The following is a 15,365-nucleotide window of genomic DNA, read 5'->3' on the forward strand; positions in this document are numbered from 1 at the left end:
GTTGTATAAACGTGCCAGCCGCATTAATATTGCTACGCGAAGGACAAGTCAGTAAGATGAGCAACTATTTAAAGGTTATATTTACCACACGCGTGTGGCAATATGGGTAAATTTCATTGTGGGTAAATTTCATTGCGGCCACCTGTATTGGGATGCCACATTGTGACGTTCATTGTGTGGGTACTGGCTGGAGGTTATCAAATGCAGTGGGGGTCCACCTGCGCCATTTTGCTACAATTCGACTTGCCTGTTCCTGGCTGGGACCGCCCACTCAAGTATCATTTGCGTCAACTGTGCGAAAGTGCGGTATTTTCACGTTTTCGCGGCAATGAAATGTTTTCAAAAGGGTTATGCAATCACTCCACTATACGAATGGATTTGTAAACATTCAAATACAGTCGACTGATTTTCCATACGCCTGATTTTTCGGACGTGTTCGAAAATGCTCTAGAGCATTCGCAGCACCGCCACTTACCCATAGTCAATGTATAAGAACGTCTGAAATTTTGGATGCAAAAAACCTTCGCCGTCCGATTTTCCGAACTTTTTACCGTGACTGCAGGTCCCAAACTGCATTAATCGAAGCCTCCAATGCGGCCATATTGATTATCTCGCCGCCTCGAACTGGCGCTCTCACATGCAGATCCGCTGGCAGCCGTAGCCACCACTGCGGTAATGCTAGGCCCAGCTACTTCGATGTTAGCTTCCAAGCTTGCTGTTTGGCGCCATGTTTTTCATTGAAGCAAATCACCACTGTTACTTCACCTCTGTAATCCTCGCCAATGGCTTCCAAGTACAGCTCATTGCATATTGCCAGTTCCCGAAAGTCGGCTTCCCCTCAATACCGCAGTGTTACGCGGTGAAGCGTACACGAAGTATTGCGGGGAAGCATAAAAAAAATGGGAAGGGGCAATTGTTACGGGACACGGCATGTTTCCCTTAATTGTACATGTGTGTACCTGCCATCTCCTATCGCAGTATGAGCACCGATATGCCTAATAATAATAATAACAACAGTAATAATAATACTTTATTGCACAAAGTTGCAAACAAAGCAGCTACAAATCGAGCCTGCCAAAGCCACAGAGCTTGAACGGCAGGGTGTGGCAGGCAGCAGAAATCATTGGGAAATGTAAATGGCATACCTTTCTCATTTTAAGGTGGTCCATAGGAGGAAAAAAAATTAGGGAAAGAAAGCAAAGAAAGTAGTGAAGGCAACTAATTGTCTGACCACTGAAGGCGACTAATTATCAATTTGCCTGAGTGTCTTAACTTTTATTTAGTTTGAGCGCGCAAGACACATTGAGATAATTAATTAAAATATACAGGAACATAGTAGTCTCATGTTCTCTTGCCATATTATGTAAAACTGGGAGCCCTTTAGAGCTTTATGTGCATAGCTTTCTTCTCGTTAGGCTACAATATTTTATTGTTTACAAAATTAAGTTGCTTGTTTAATGAATAAAAATGTTTGCAAAACATCTGTGTGGTATACCGTCCCTGGGAAGACAAGTTTAATTGGTTGCTGTTGGCTTTCTGTCATGCTTCACTGTTCAGCATCACTTAATGATGACACAATACCTAATAAGCTTTGCCAAATGGCTACAGATTACTGCTGTACTACTGCAAGTGTTCCAAAAATACAAATTTTTCTGCTTCGAAAGTGCTCCAAAATGCTAGTGTGGCTGCACCTAATCTGCACCAGAATGACTTTTTTCTGCTCCAAATCCAAAACTGGCTGGACCACCACTGCGAATGGTACATTTAGACTCGACCTCCACTGGTCAAGTTTTACGTGTTTCATGAAACTGTACAAAGCCATAACGGCAGTATGTGTATTGCCTGAAGATAGTTGGCCATACAAGACGTCTAATTGGGCTTTTCCATTTTTGGGTTCTCTGTAGCATGCTGAGTGAGCACAGTTTAGCCAAGGATGCTAGTTAGGAGTGTACATATATTAGAAAAGTTTGATTATACAGTACTTTTTATTAGTATTCGATTTGCAAAATAGATGTTCGGACATGTTGGAATGTTCGGTTTGATAAGATTATTCGAATCGGATCGAGTATATTGCTGACTGTGCGGGAGCCAACATGGTTCTTAGCATTTGTTTCTAACTAATCTAAGAATATTGGGGAGATTTTCTGCTGAAATTTGCGATTTCGTGCTGATAGTGAAATTTTGCCCCTAAAGCACACTTAGCCACTAAATGTCTAAACTGTGCAGGAAAGCCAGCCTTTCAGTAGCAAGGGGCAGGGGTTTGTGCACAGTGCCGCCCTCAATTGAGTATTGCTTGTGACAGTGTGATGAATGAAGACTGGCACAGGGTCAAATGCCTCCCATTTTACGGCCATTTGATGCAATGTAATCAGGCACAGGCTGGTGAGGATAGCTAGTGGGAATCACTAAATTTTCCTAGTTAACATGAGCCAAATGCACAGTGCTTTAGTATGAAAGCTTACTAGTCTAGCTTTTTAGTATTGTCAATTTAATTGCAATGCCCCAAGATAAAACTAACCAAACTTGCTAATAAATGCGTGTGCATATCATTTGATATTCGAAGCTGAATATTTGTATTCAGTTGGAAAATTGTTATATTTGCACAGCCCTAATGTTAGTGTTTTTATACAATGTTCTTATCTCATTTAGCACACTTTATTAGGGCGATACTTAAAGTCATTGTTGAAGATGGTTGGGTTTCGAAACTGTGCCACTGACTTTGCCATGCTTAATTTGATTCCTTTGCTCTCTCGATCGCAGGAGTCATTCAACAATGTCAAGCAGTGGCTTCAAGAAATTGACCGTTATGCCTGCGAGAATGTCAACAAGCTCCTGGTTGGTAACAAATGCGACCTCACGACAAAGAAGGTGGTTGACTACACGACAGCGAAGGCAAGTGTTGCGTTTTGTCAAGTTGTCTCTCTACAAGTGCTTCTCAGCCCAATTAACAAAGTGATAAGCATCAACATATGCTTTATTACTGTAATGCTGTTATACTCCTGCACGGCTGCAAAACTGAACTTGAAGTGATCTCCAATCTCGGGAATGCGAGAAAAGTGCAATACAGGGTTCATAGTAGTCCTTGATGACACCCTTTGAAAACCTTTGACTTCGAATGTGACACGTCTCAACCTTTACATTTTCTGCGGTCCTTAGAAATGCTGGAATTTCTGCTTTTGCTCGCTCATTGTATTTTGCCTGTAGATCAGGCCCCACAATTGGCGCAGTCGAAAGGCCAAACATATTCAGCTTAATTACCGTAGTGGAGCTCAGTCGCCATTCGGTCGCTAGGTCCGTTATTTGTAGTTTGTGTGCAGTAAAAGAAAGCTCCCGCACTCCTGAGGCCGGTGGTTTGTTACGAGCTCTCGAACGTAATGTTGCTTTTATTTCTTGGAAGAGGCCTGGTCAGGTCACTGGAAGTAATTGGGAAGAATATAGTCAGTGGTTATGGGGTGATGGACTTGGCATGATGACACACATACTCCTGGGAATGATGAAAAGTGATTGTTTTCCCATCAACCGTTCCTTTGGCTGTCTGAACACAAGTCCTTGCGCCCCATTTGCTGATGTTCTGTGAGCAGCACATTTAGGAATTTTTCTCTGGTTAGAAATGGTCCACTGCAGGGGGACAGTTAGAAATAGGTGCTTAGGTTGGGTTAATTAACATACCTTTTTCTGTTTTCGTTGTCTTCAGACTCGCATATTTCGGGGTTAGCGTAGGTATACTGTAGAATGCATAAGGGTTCTGGTAACATGTCACAGCTATCAATTTTGTTCCACATTAATATAGGACTGTTAACGTTTTGACTTTCCATCTGTATACCTTGAGATGTTGTGTACGATTCTTCTCGCTTTTACTCTTGTTGGAGCCATTCTTGCTTTATTTGCAATGTCGCAGCACGTGACGGCTAATCTGTACCTGCCACATTCATGATTCGATCGTAAAAGTGCCCGATTTTTCAAACTAAGATTTTTGATTGACACCAACAACTGTGTTTTCTTCATTTGCACCTAGTTGAGGGGAGAACACAATCACGAAAAGTAAATGCCGTCCTTGACTGTTTTTTTTGTAGCCAGATTAGTTCAAACATGTTGATTTTGTAAGCCTAAATTCATAGCAACAACTTACAGAACCAGTGTATAACAGCAACTGAAACTTCAGCTGCCATTAGGTGATTGTATTCTGAATGCGCTTCATACATATTTGTGGAACAGATTATTCTTGCTGTGACTGTGAGCATGCAAAGTGCCTGTTGACAACGCCTCTACAGAACAAAGCCTGCAAATTGTGAATAAACAGTCAACGTCTTCATAATCGCAAATCTTGAATAACGGTCAACATCTTGATAATCAATTTTTAGTACAACTGCAGCACCCTTATGACCCGAGTGTAATGAAGAGGATTCTCTCGCATTCATGCAGTGCTCACAAGTAAAACACAAGCTTGACTTGTGTTAAGGCAGGAACAGTTAATCCATTTCTCCAGGTGGGAAGAAAGCCAGAATGATTGAGATACAGATTTGTCTGAAGCGCGATTAGGCAAGCATTGGTTGTTGGGGAGGACTAGCTTCTGTGGCGTGTTATTCAACTTTTAGGCTAGCGGCACGCGGGGCCACTGTTACAGCAAAACCTCGTTAATTTGGATCTTACATAACCAGAAAAAAATGTCTGAAATAACTGAATGTCAAAATATAAAAATTATTAAGAAAACAAATGCGCACTACGTCAGCTTGCTTTTATTTATGAATCAGTAAATCCTGCTTATATTTTGCACTAAAGCAGTGTGGAAGCTGCAATTCTCATCACCTCATGACTGATTAGTGCATAACAGCGAAAGCCTCGTGTGCGTCCTTGTCCTAGACATGCTTTTGCTCACCATGATAGACCAGATAACGGTGTCTTCACGCTGAGTGGCGCCTCCCTGTGCCACTAAAGGGAAAGGGGGAGGGGTGCTCACTTTCACTCTAGATGCCATTTTTCTGTAGAATGATCGACATTTGGGCATGTTGGTACTGGTTGAGCATCTTGAAGGGGTGGTGCAAGACAGACGTAAGGGCGGAACACACAGGACAGCACTGAACTCACAACTAACTTTATTCGAAGGCATACACAAACTTATGTACTACAACCCATAGCCACTATGGGCGAGCACGTGGCTGTGAGTTGTACATAAGTTTGTGTATGCCTTCAAATAAAGTTAGCCTGGAGTATAGCGCTGTCCTGTGTTGCTGCCTTGTCTTCGTAGTCTTGCGCCGCCCCTTTAAGATGTTTAGCCATCTTTCTTTTTTTAATGTCTTCAAGCACTCACATAATTCACTTTGATGGGAAGCAGATGCCTTAGAATTAAACTAGGATGTTCAGTGGTGGTCCAACTGCGCCATTTGCGCCATTCTGCTACAATTCGACTTGCCTGCTCCTGGCTGAGCCCACTCAAGTGCCACTTGCGGCAACTGCGCAAAAGCGCGGTATTTTCTCGTTTTTGCGGCAATGCAATGTTTTCAGTGGGGTTTGCAACTACAGTCAACGAACAATTTTCCGGACGCCCGACTTTTTGGACATGCCCAATGATCGGACGCCTTCGCGCCACTGCCATGGTACCTACCGCATAGTCAATGTATAAGAATGTCTGATAGGATAGGGATAACTTTAATGAGGTGCCGGCATACGACGATTTAACATGTCGTGACGCTGGCCAAGCGTCGACCCGGGGTTATACCCTACTCTGCACTAGCCCAGTTGGGCCCGTTTGTAGTGGGTCATGAGGCTTGTGCTTTTCGAAATTTATGATGCAAAAACTCTTCGCCGTCCCATATTCCGGACCTATTTCCATGATCGTAGATCCGAAACGGCAATAATCGAAGCCACCTCCACCGCCATTTTTATTGTCGCCGTTTAGAACAGGCGCCCTCGCACGCAGATCCACTGGCCGCCGCCCACTGCCGCGGCAACGCTGTGCTAGGCCACCGCAGCTAGGCCTACAGCTACTTCGACGTCCGCAACCAAGCTGTGTTCCTGCCTTGTTTTTCATTAAAGCAATTCGTCGCTGTTAGCAATCGCACCGACTCCGTCTTTGTAATCCTCCCCCATACCTTCGAAGCTCGGAAAGCACGACGCGTTTAAATAATGCCGGCTTCTGAAAGTCAGCTTCTCCCTAATACAGCAGTGTTATGCGGTGAAGCGTACGCGAAGCATTGTTGCGGTGAAGCATTGCAAAAGTGGAAGGGGCAATTATCACGGGACACAGTATGTACTGTATTCTTTAATTACACATCCGTGCACTCGCTTCCCTGTCACAGTGCGAGCACCGATAAGCCTAGTAAGTGTACTTGCAGGCCTTCAGAGCTATTTCGAACGTTTGTGGCGATTTGAGCCCTTGGGGGCAGTAAAAGGCATAGATTCGTTTTTTCGGACGTTTTCGCGGCCTCCAGGGAGTGCGAAAATCGGACATTACGGAACAACTATACGAATAAATTTAACATTCATATAATTCATTTCGCGAGTCGATTATTCGCTACTCTGTTTTTGCATATTAAATGATATATTCGGCTGAGGCCGATGCATTGCACGTAGCCTAACCGGGGCACTCAGATGGTTTCGGGACAGGAACGTCCGGGACAGAAACAGTCACGTGGCTGAACCACAATCTGATTATGAGGCACGCCTGTATTGGTACAAGGGTCGTCCGGGTCATCAACTCTAATCGAAACAATTCTTATACCCGACGCCGACAAAGGGAACGGCGACGAAAGCAGCGCTTATGTGCGAAGGTATAGGGCCAATTAGCCACTGGAAGGCACCGAGATTGTATCATATACGTGTTCATGCACGCGGATTCATGCGTTTGCACATGCAGTTCGGAACCTTCTGCCAATCTGTAAGCTTCTATGCGTGATTGCAGTAGCTGCTGGCTTCGACAGTTGTCAAAAACACGTATACATGATCTCGGAACCGATCGCCGGTTAGACGAACATATTAGCGGTAAGCTTTCCATGATGACTTGTGGAAAGCTTGCCGGTCAAATCGGCTAACAGCCAATTTTCGCCATGGCACACTGCCTCGGCCTAGTTAGGCCTGATCGGTAGTGCTACGAATGCTCAGTCGGGTATAGGTGAGGAAAACTACGGTCTTACGCTGAATCGATTGGTACCTATTCGCAGATGCCCCATGACACACGGGAAGGCGACAATCTGCCTCGCAACAAAAGCGAGTGTACCATCTTTGCGACATAGCGCACAACGGTACTCATTCTGGCACTGTTCATAGACGCAGTCTTGTCAAGCTTCTAGCATTGTTTTAGGCATACTAATATACATTTTGTCTGGTGCGGTAAAGTCAATCAAAGCACATCGGTCATTTGGAATGCACATAGGACATTGGCCATCACTTTTTGTCTTGTGCACGCCTAACGGCGCAAATCGTTCTGGCGCATTCGTAATTTTGTGCTGCTGTTGGCTTTGTGTCTTGCGTCACTCTTCACTTACTGATTGCACAGTAATAACAAGCTTTGCCAAATGGCTACAGATTACTGCCGTACTACTCCAAATGCTCCAAAAAGACATTTTTCTGCTACATAACTGCTCCAGAATGACATTTTTCCTGCTCCAAAAATTGCTCCAAATCCTAAACTTGCTGGACCACCACTGATGTTGCAACTTCATATAAACGTGCATTTAGGTGCAAATCGAATGTTTCTTCAGACGAAAAACCCAAGCTGCAGGAGGTCGTTTTCTTTCGGTTTCACATGTGTGTTCGTCTGTGTTGGCTGGTATTTACGTGCCCCTCGCGTTTTACTGCTGCAGGAGTTCGCGGACCAGCTGGGCATTCCCTTCTTAGAGACGAGTGCCAAGAATGCCACAAACGTGGAACAGGCATTCATGACAATGGCGGCTGAGATCAAGAACCGCATGGGCCCCCCAACAACAGAGGCAAACCTGCGATCTGGCGACGGCAAGATCAACCCGGGAACGCCCGTCCAGCCTCGCAGCTCCGGATGCTGCTAATTCGAAGGACGAGCCCCCCTCCCCCTTCCCCCTTTCCTCCTACACCTAATACCCACAGTTCCAGAGGGAGACCTCCCAGCCTCCTCCTCCTTGCCTCTTGCTCCCCCTCCCTCCATCTCGTCCTCCTGCGAGGGAGACAACAAGGATGTACACACAATGCAGACATGACACATGAGTGGGCACACATCGAGAAGGCTTCCAGCTGACACTGGGATGTGCGAAGAGGATGAGAGCAGGAGCTACAACTGGTCCACGTGTTTCCTGGTCGCGCCCACTTTCCTTCCCCTGCTGCTTTCTGTGTAGCGCCTCCTCTCCCATTCCTTTTTCTTGTTGGAGAATGTTGGCACATGAGTGACCCGTGTTCCTCCTGTCTCGTCCCCTTGCGTTTTTGGGCTGCTCCACAAAGAACCTCTTGCACTCGATGCATCTACATGTAGAGCTGTTGCTACTGCTGCCTACGCACAGCTTTACCGTGCAGTCCTCACTGTATTTAGGTTTGACACCGTGATCAGTCTCCTGCCCCTCTTCATATTGGCTACCTTTCTTTTTTTTTTCAAAATATAAAGTTAACTGTTCTTGTGTATGTATGTTAATATGTTGCTTTGGCTTTGTCATTTGCCATATGCCTGTGACCTCGCTCTGACACATTGCCCACACTTTCCTGAACTCTTGTGGGCTTGAAGTTCAAGCCAAGGTTGTTTTTACATTCTGTTCCGAGTCTAAAGTGATGAACTTGGCTGATGACAGGCTTGATGTTTGGATTATTCCTTGCGTTTTGTTGGTCTTGTCCGCGCCATGCAATTCGAGTTGCTGCTCAAAGTATGGCAGAAGGCTCATTGTGAATGTATGCCTTAAACTGTTTGTTGTTCGAGCCATTAAAGTGTTTCACATGCATGGTCCACCAAGAACTTGTGCATTGTGGGAGTGCTCCAGCTAACATGTTGTGTCTCGCATAAGTAATATCACCATCTCTTCCTTGGAAAGCAGTAGAGGGGAGGGACTCGGGGTACATTTAACATTCTGTAGCCACGTAAATTGCATTCTGACATTTTGTAGAGTGCAGGGGAACTTGGTGCAGAAGTGCAGCAGTGGTTAGCGTGCTAGATCAAATGTTTTGTACCGAGTCGCGAGACCTTGGGAATGCTAGTGTGCACATTTTTTCTATGCGACGAAGCTGAGGAGTTGACCTTGGTTGGAGGGGGGCTACAAGGGGGAATAAGTGCACGCATTGGGGAACAGTGTTGGGGAACTGGGCCTGGGTTTTCAAACCTTGGGTTAGTCAAATTACGGGCTACGAATGGACTGGCCTAAACCCAAAGCCACTCCTTGTCCTATGACGATAATTCTTTGGGCGTGCCACGCTGCCACGTCCCGAGTCTTGCTCTATCTTTTAATCTGCCGTAGCATTCCACACATACACAAACATGACGAGCAGGGACTTCGTCAACGTGCAGAGTTGGAGGCTGGGAACTTTGCTGCGACCGTGTTGAACCTTGCGAGAAAGTGGGGCGACATTGCCGCGGGTACACGGTGCGCGTGCTATTTCACCCCGCAGCAGAAGCAGCGAAATCGGGACTAACGACAGGCGACAATAACAAAGTGCACTGTTTACTTTGGCTTGCGCCTCTGCCTGGTTTGACCGAGGCTGGGGCTTTTTTCTGCCGGCATGCGCTGGTCACGCTGGTTCGAGTCGTGAAGGGCTGTCTTCTATTAGCAATTCTTTTTTTTTGTTGGAATGCCTGTATTACTGCTTTACATTTATATATATATATATAATTATATGCTGTATATGGCAATGACCACCTCCACATGTACATAAGAAAGGCGTAGGCTGTCTGTTGTGAGCTCTGTTCCTTCTCCCAGAGCTTGTGCTGGTTTTTAATGCAGTTTGTTTTACTTCTTGATTTGTTTTGTCTTCTTCGATTGCAAAGTTCTTCAGTGACCAGTCCTGGACTGGAGCCCTGCTGCAACCTTTGTTCTCAAAAGGGATTTAACCGTCCTGCCAAATTCGGAAGCGGCAAGGAAGTTAGTGAGGTGCCGAGTGTATGTTGCTAGGAGTGGCACGGTTTTTTTCTGTGTATGCATGCGTTGCATGTCGTTACCACATTAGCCGAAGGAAGAAAAGGGTTTTTGTTTCTACAGTTGTGGCACTTTGCCACCAGCATTATTTTTATTCTTTAAAATTTTTTTTGTCATTGCAACTGTGGGGTTGATGGGGTTGCGAGACTAGCCTGTGAGCTTCCCTCGCTGTCACTGTGGGAGCGAGGATCTTTTTTTTTTTCCTATTCCTCCGGACGCTTTTGTGCTCGGCCAGTCGAACGTGAGAGGTGTATGATTTAGTGTATATTTGAAGCGTATTAAAAGAAATCTCTTTGTTGGGCGTTTTCTTGTCTTCTTGTAGCCTTTGTGTTGCACTGAATGTGCCAAGCAGTGGCACTGCGGAAAGTCGTCGCATGGACTGTAGTCATACTGAAAACCAGTTCCTCTAATTTGTGGTGAGCTTCACTGTGGATGTATTTTTGGTTAGGCTTGCGTTGAATCTTTAGTAAAAAGTCGATGTTCAAGGTGGTGGATTCCTTGTGTTCTCATTTTTAGTGTTGTCCGGCAAGTGCAGTGTCCAGATGGAGCATGCCTCGTCAGTCGAGCAAACTTGCATGAAAGTACTTGGCCAAGCTTCAAAACCTGTACATGAAGGTAACTAAGGTTCATAACCTGTACAAAAAGGTAACCAAGGTTCAAAACCTGTACATAAAGATAACCAAGATAGAGAACCTGTGCCTAAAGGGTAACTGATGGGAAGTGACTAGTAAGCTGGAGTGCTAAACTGCACCAAGTTTGGGAGCTTAATGGGGGTCGCCGCCTCTGATTTTGGTCGCGGGTTTGCAGTTGCGAAGTGGTGCATTTCTGCAGCTACGGGCGGCAGCAGCGCTGGTAGTGCCTTCTCTGGGGATAGTGAACTACGAAGTATACCTTCACTAGTGTTTCTACCAGTGGCGTAGCTAGGTCATCTGGCGCCCGGGGCCCATATGTCTTCTGTCACCCCCCCCCCCCCCCCGGGTGTAACCGCCGGCGGAGAAAGGGGTGTCTTCAGACGTATATGACACCCCCCCCCCCAGCTGGCCCCTTGCACCCGGGGCCCCAGGCCCCCCCTGTTGCTACGCCACAGGTTGCTACATTCCACCTGCTACTGATGCTTTTGCACTACTGAAGTAGCACATAGCTGGTCTGTAAAAGTTCTTTCATCGCGGAAGCAATTGCATGGGCACCGCAAGCTCCGCATATATGTAGCTATATGTATGCTATAAGGTTATCCGTGCCATATATGTGTATTGCTACACTATTCTATCACTGAAGTTGCTCATACCAGGTCTTGCATTCTAAGTACTTCAATTTTAAGAATGGGAACTCGCCAATGTCAAGTGTAACATTCACAGCGTATGCCTTTTTTCCTAAATTATCTTGGGACTTGCAAAGTAATGGAAGTGCAAAACAATGTATTAATATTCAAATGTGATGGCGCAATTTTACTGTTGTGACTCTATACGGGCAGCTTAGTGGCACCCGCGCGCTATCGTTACAGGCCCTCGCGACGTGTCCTTTAAGGCTGTGCGAAATTTTTGCGCACCAGCATATGTCGCGACCGCTTTAGTCGGACGCACATGTAGCGCTGGCCGAGAAGTACAAGTGCACTTGCTAAGCCTTGCTATTGCGCTTAGTGCTGCATCCTTGGGGCGAAACTTGATTTTTGTTCTTTCTTTAGTTGTAGGATTTGCCACACGGCATGATGTATGCGCTCGCAGAAAACGGCCACACAGGAGGCACCGCTGCTTGCCGACACGTGACATCTGCGGGAGACGGGTTCATTGAGGAGCGACACATACCCAGCCTCCGAAATTGACATGACGGAGGTACACAGAGTGGTATATACCTAGTTGCACATGCCCGGTGATCCAGGATGGGGTGAACGAAATTAATGTTGAGTGCCGCATAAGTAGGTTCACATACACAGGAATGCGTTGCCGTGAAACGGGTTAACTGGCGAATGTCGCGATCATTGAGCAAGATCGGTTCACGTTCGCTTGTGCGGGCGTGACACTACGCTCGCTAGCAAATGTTTACGACAATTCACAGTAGGACCTCGTTGATCCGTTTTCGTAAAAACCGCAAGACGTACTAACCGGGAAAACGTACGATCCGAAGTAACAAGAAAATTCGGCATACTCTATCATTGTTGACATCTACGTAATGCGTAGCGTCACGCTGAACGTTGGGCACGAAGCACCGGCGCGCGTTTTGTTTTCCTGTTGCGCGGTGTTTTGAGAAGGCGATCAGAAACCGAAACGAAATCGAGCTGGTGGGCTCCACCGGATGCTGCCGAAGTGAAACGTGGTGGCAACATCGCGCCACCTGCAGCAGGCAACGGCGGCGTGCTTGTATTATCGTCTACTAAAAGCACGTAGTTACGCTACCGATGGCACTACGCACCATGCGCTGTAAAACCGATAGGTGAAGATGCTTATCGCATTAAGTTTGGCGGCGATGGCTGTGAATGCGGCGTGCGACGACCCGGGCCGAGATTTGCTGGTACCGGGAATGAGAAACTGTGCGGCCCGTCGTTTTCACTGTTCTCGATAGCGCCCTGTCTACATGGGATCTAACGGCAGGAAAACGTAGACCCTTTTCGCAGTTTTTATCAAAAAGCGCTAAAGACGAAGGAACACATGCGACAGGACTGTCGTTTATTACAAACGGTCATTTACGCTCTGCGATCAGGTACATCACGCACGCATCATCATACACACAAAAGATTGTAAATGAATCGGGTCATGTACACGTCTGTATGGTCAATAAGTTCATGTGCCTAGATACCCCGAAAGAAACGTCACTTCTTTGGCTTGCAAAACCAAAGACGGACAGCTGATGCACTTGTCGCCTGCTTTCCTTATAAAATGCGCATCAAATATTTCGCGCTCTTTTTCCATATAGGGAATCTCCAGATAGAATTTGGCGATATTTCTCCCTTAAATGCTAAAGTAATGCCATACCAACGTTTAAATGACAAATTACTAGATTATCTTTCTCACCTGGAAACAAGCAATAGCCACTGGTGCTTCACTGTCTGAAGAAAAGGCTGGCCTAGGCATTTTCTCTCGTCTCTGTTGGTCTATACGCCTTCCAGATTGCACGCCTGTTTTCGTAGCAGAATTATTGGCTATTCTAGCGCTGCGCAACCTTGCCGATAATCCATCGTCAGCTGTCGTAGTTACAGATTCTCTATCGGTATATGTGCTGCTTTCCATGGCAACGCGTACAGCTTTCTTAAGTATGTTTCAAAATTTAGTCACGACAACTTTAAAAAAATTATTTGCTGTGGGATCCTGGCCACCGCGGTTTATACTTAAATGAAATTTATCTAGCCCGCCTATTGCTGTTAAATATGCAGATGTATTAGCCAGAACGTCTTTAAGTGGACCTTTGATTCCTGTTTTACCGGTTGCAGCTTATATCACTGCATCGAGATACTACAAATTTTATTTGCAGAATGATGCAAGCAAATTATCGCTGATACAATCTCCGGACTTTCAGCATCTCGGCTTTTGCTGGAATAAACTGGTGTCCTTCTCGGCAATTGTAAGTTACATACACCAGACGACGCTGTCGCATCCCGCAATTGAATGTTTATTTACTGCACGAGCTGGTGTCGGGCATGAAATAAGTGGTAGCTGGCCCATGCCGTTGTCGAACTCACCCACGCTTGGGACGTGGTTGCAGGGAGGAACTTGCTCACATCGAGAACTAGGAGTACGGGATTGCTTTACAATATTTACATTAAGACAGGAGATACATTTCAACAGTCTAGCATGACTGCAGAAATGGAGCACGAAAGCCAAAGCACGAAGCACACAGCCAACGAGTACGATGAGTAAAACGGCTGCTTAAAAAACCCCTCTGTGCTCCCTAGATCCCTAGGTGAGGGAAAACTGCTGTTCAACCTCCGTTCAAGCGGACCGTCCAATGGTCGTTGGAGGCGTAGTCGAGCCGCCTTTGAGGGGAAGGGTTTACACAGTCACTTCTGCACTTTGGTTTCACTGAACACACCGAGGTGAGCGAGTCCTCGTGGACGGGTTGATACGCTTGACCCAAACAGGCGCCTCTTGATTCCAGATCTGACCCCGCAGGTAGTCAATTGACTGTGTCGATTTCTGGGGCCCGTGAGAAAGCACCGCAAAACACCCTTTTCCAGGAGTCCTCTTGCTCCAAGTAGACCGTGAAGGCGACAGCAAATCAAGTAACAATGCTCGGTCCGCCGAACGTGGCTAGCCTTGCTGGCGTCGCCGACTCTCCGAAGGAGGCGCTTGGTTGATTAACTTTGCTGTGGTTTCTAATTCTCCGAGGGAGGTGCATGGTCGGTTAACTTCGCTGGCGTCGCAGGCGGCGCATTGTTGGCTCTCCAAAGTGACTCGTCGCAGCAGGCCGGGAAGGTTTCGAAGATCGCTACCCCCGCAGGACGATCGAAACAGCTGCGGCGGGCTGGAAAAGGTTTGCAGGTCAGTACCCCTGCAGGCCGATCGTAACATTACATAGAGCTGGTCTGACGATGTCTCCTCTATGCCACATTTGTAAGGAAATTGAATCAATAGACCACTACTTTTTATCATGTAGACGATATTCACACCATAGAAAGGTATTACTCGAAGCTCCACTCTGCAAAATTGGATTAGGGTTAAGTATACCAGTATTATCATCATTTGGGGCCTCGACACTAGGCTATACTCACAGAAACGTTTGTTACGCAGTATTTGATTATTTAACTGAAATAAAACGATTGCCCTGCTAATTATTGTATCTTTACTCTAGATATCAAATCTGCATTCATTTTTCTTGAATTGGTTTCTCTAAATTTCTCGCTAACATTAATTTCTCCTTGATCGCACCCTTTTTTAACATTTACCTTTAAGTTAGTCTGACTGCTCGCTCGCATACTAGTGTAGTTATTGCATCATGGGTCCTTTTTTATTTCTCTTACTTTGCGTTTATCGTCTTTAAATAAGAATTTCCCTTAGCTATACCTCCTGCCTCCTGATCCCTGGCCTATCCCCCTTGGATGCGAGCCAATGTTCTTAGACATACTTCAGTTTCACAGCTCCCTGCACCAGAGACACCTACAACAAGTTCTAGGAGGCGCTAGTCAGTGGGCAGCACAGCACGTCCTAGAAAATTTGAATGCACTCAGGTTGGTCCGCCCCCACCCCTCCTTCCTCACCCCCTGACGCCACCGCTGAATTAAGGACAGCATGTTGCACGCAAAAGATGCTGCGTCGAATTCACAAACTACAGTTGACGTCGCGATCACTGAATTGACAA

The 15,365-nt window shown here is 46.1% G+C and overlaps 1 protein-coding gene and 1 long non-coding RNA gene across 2 annotated transcripts in view; one reads left to right on the top strand and one right to left on the bottom strand.

The window, feature by feature from the left end:
* Positions 1–10,381, top strand: part of Rab1 (RAS oncogene family member Rab1) — a 38,411-nt gene extending 28,030 nt beyond the window's left edge. Inside the window, exons 6-7 of the mRNA XM_065438375.1 lie at positions 2,761–2,892; positions 7,800–10,381. Of these exons, the coding sequence (XP_065294447.1) occupies positions 2,761–2,892; positions 7,800–8,000 (333 nt within the window). The 3' untranslated portion in view covers positions 8,001–10,381. The remainder of the gene's footprint in view (positions 1–2,760; positions 2,893–7,799) is intronic.
* Positions 10,382–12,529: 2,148 nt separating this feature from the next.
* The window catches only part of LOC135906821 (uncharacterized), a 57,850-nt gene continuing 55,014 nt past the window's right edge, over positions 12,530–15,365 (bottom strand). Inside the window, exon 4 of the long non-coding RNA XR_010565844.1 lies at positions 12,530–14,531. This is a non-coding gene — a long non-coding RNA (uncharacterized lncRNA). The remainder of the gene's footprint in view (positions 14,532–15,365) is intronic.

Source organism: Dermacentor albipictus, chromosome 7 (genome assembly GCF_038994185.2).
Source record: "Dermacentor albipictus isolate Rhodes 1998 colony chromosome 7, USDA_Dalb.pri_finalv2, whole genome shotgun sequence".
In the NCBI taxonomy this organism is placed as follows: domain Eukaryota; kingdom Metazoa; phylum Arthropoda; class Arachnida; order Ixodida; family Ixodidae; genus Dermacentor; species Dermacentor albipictus.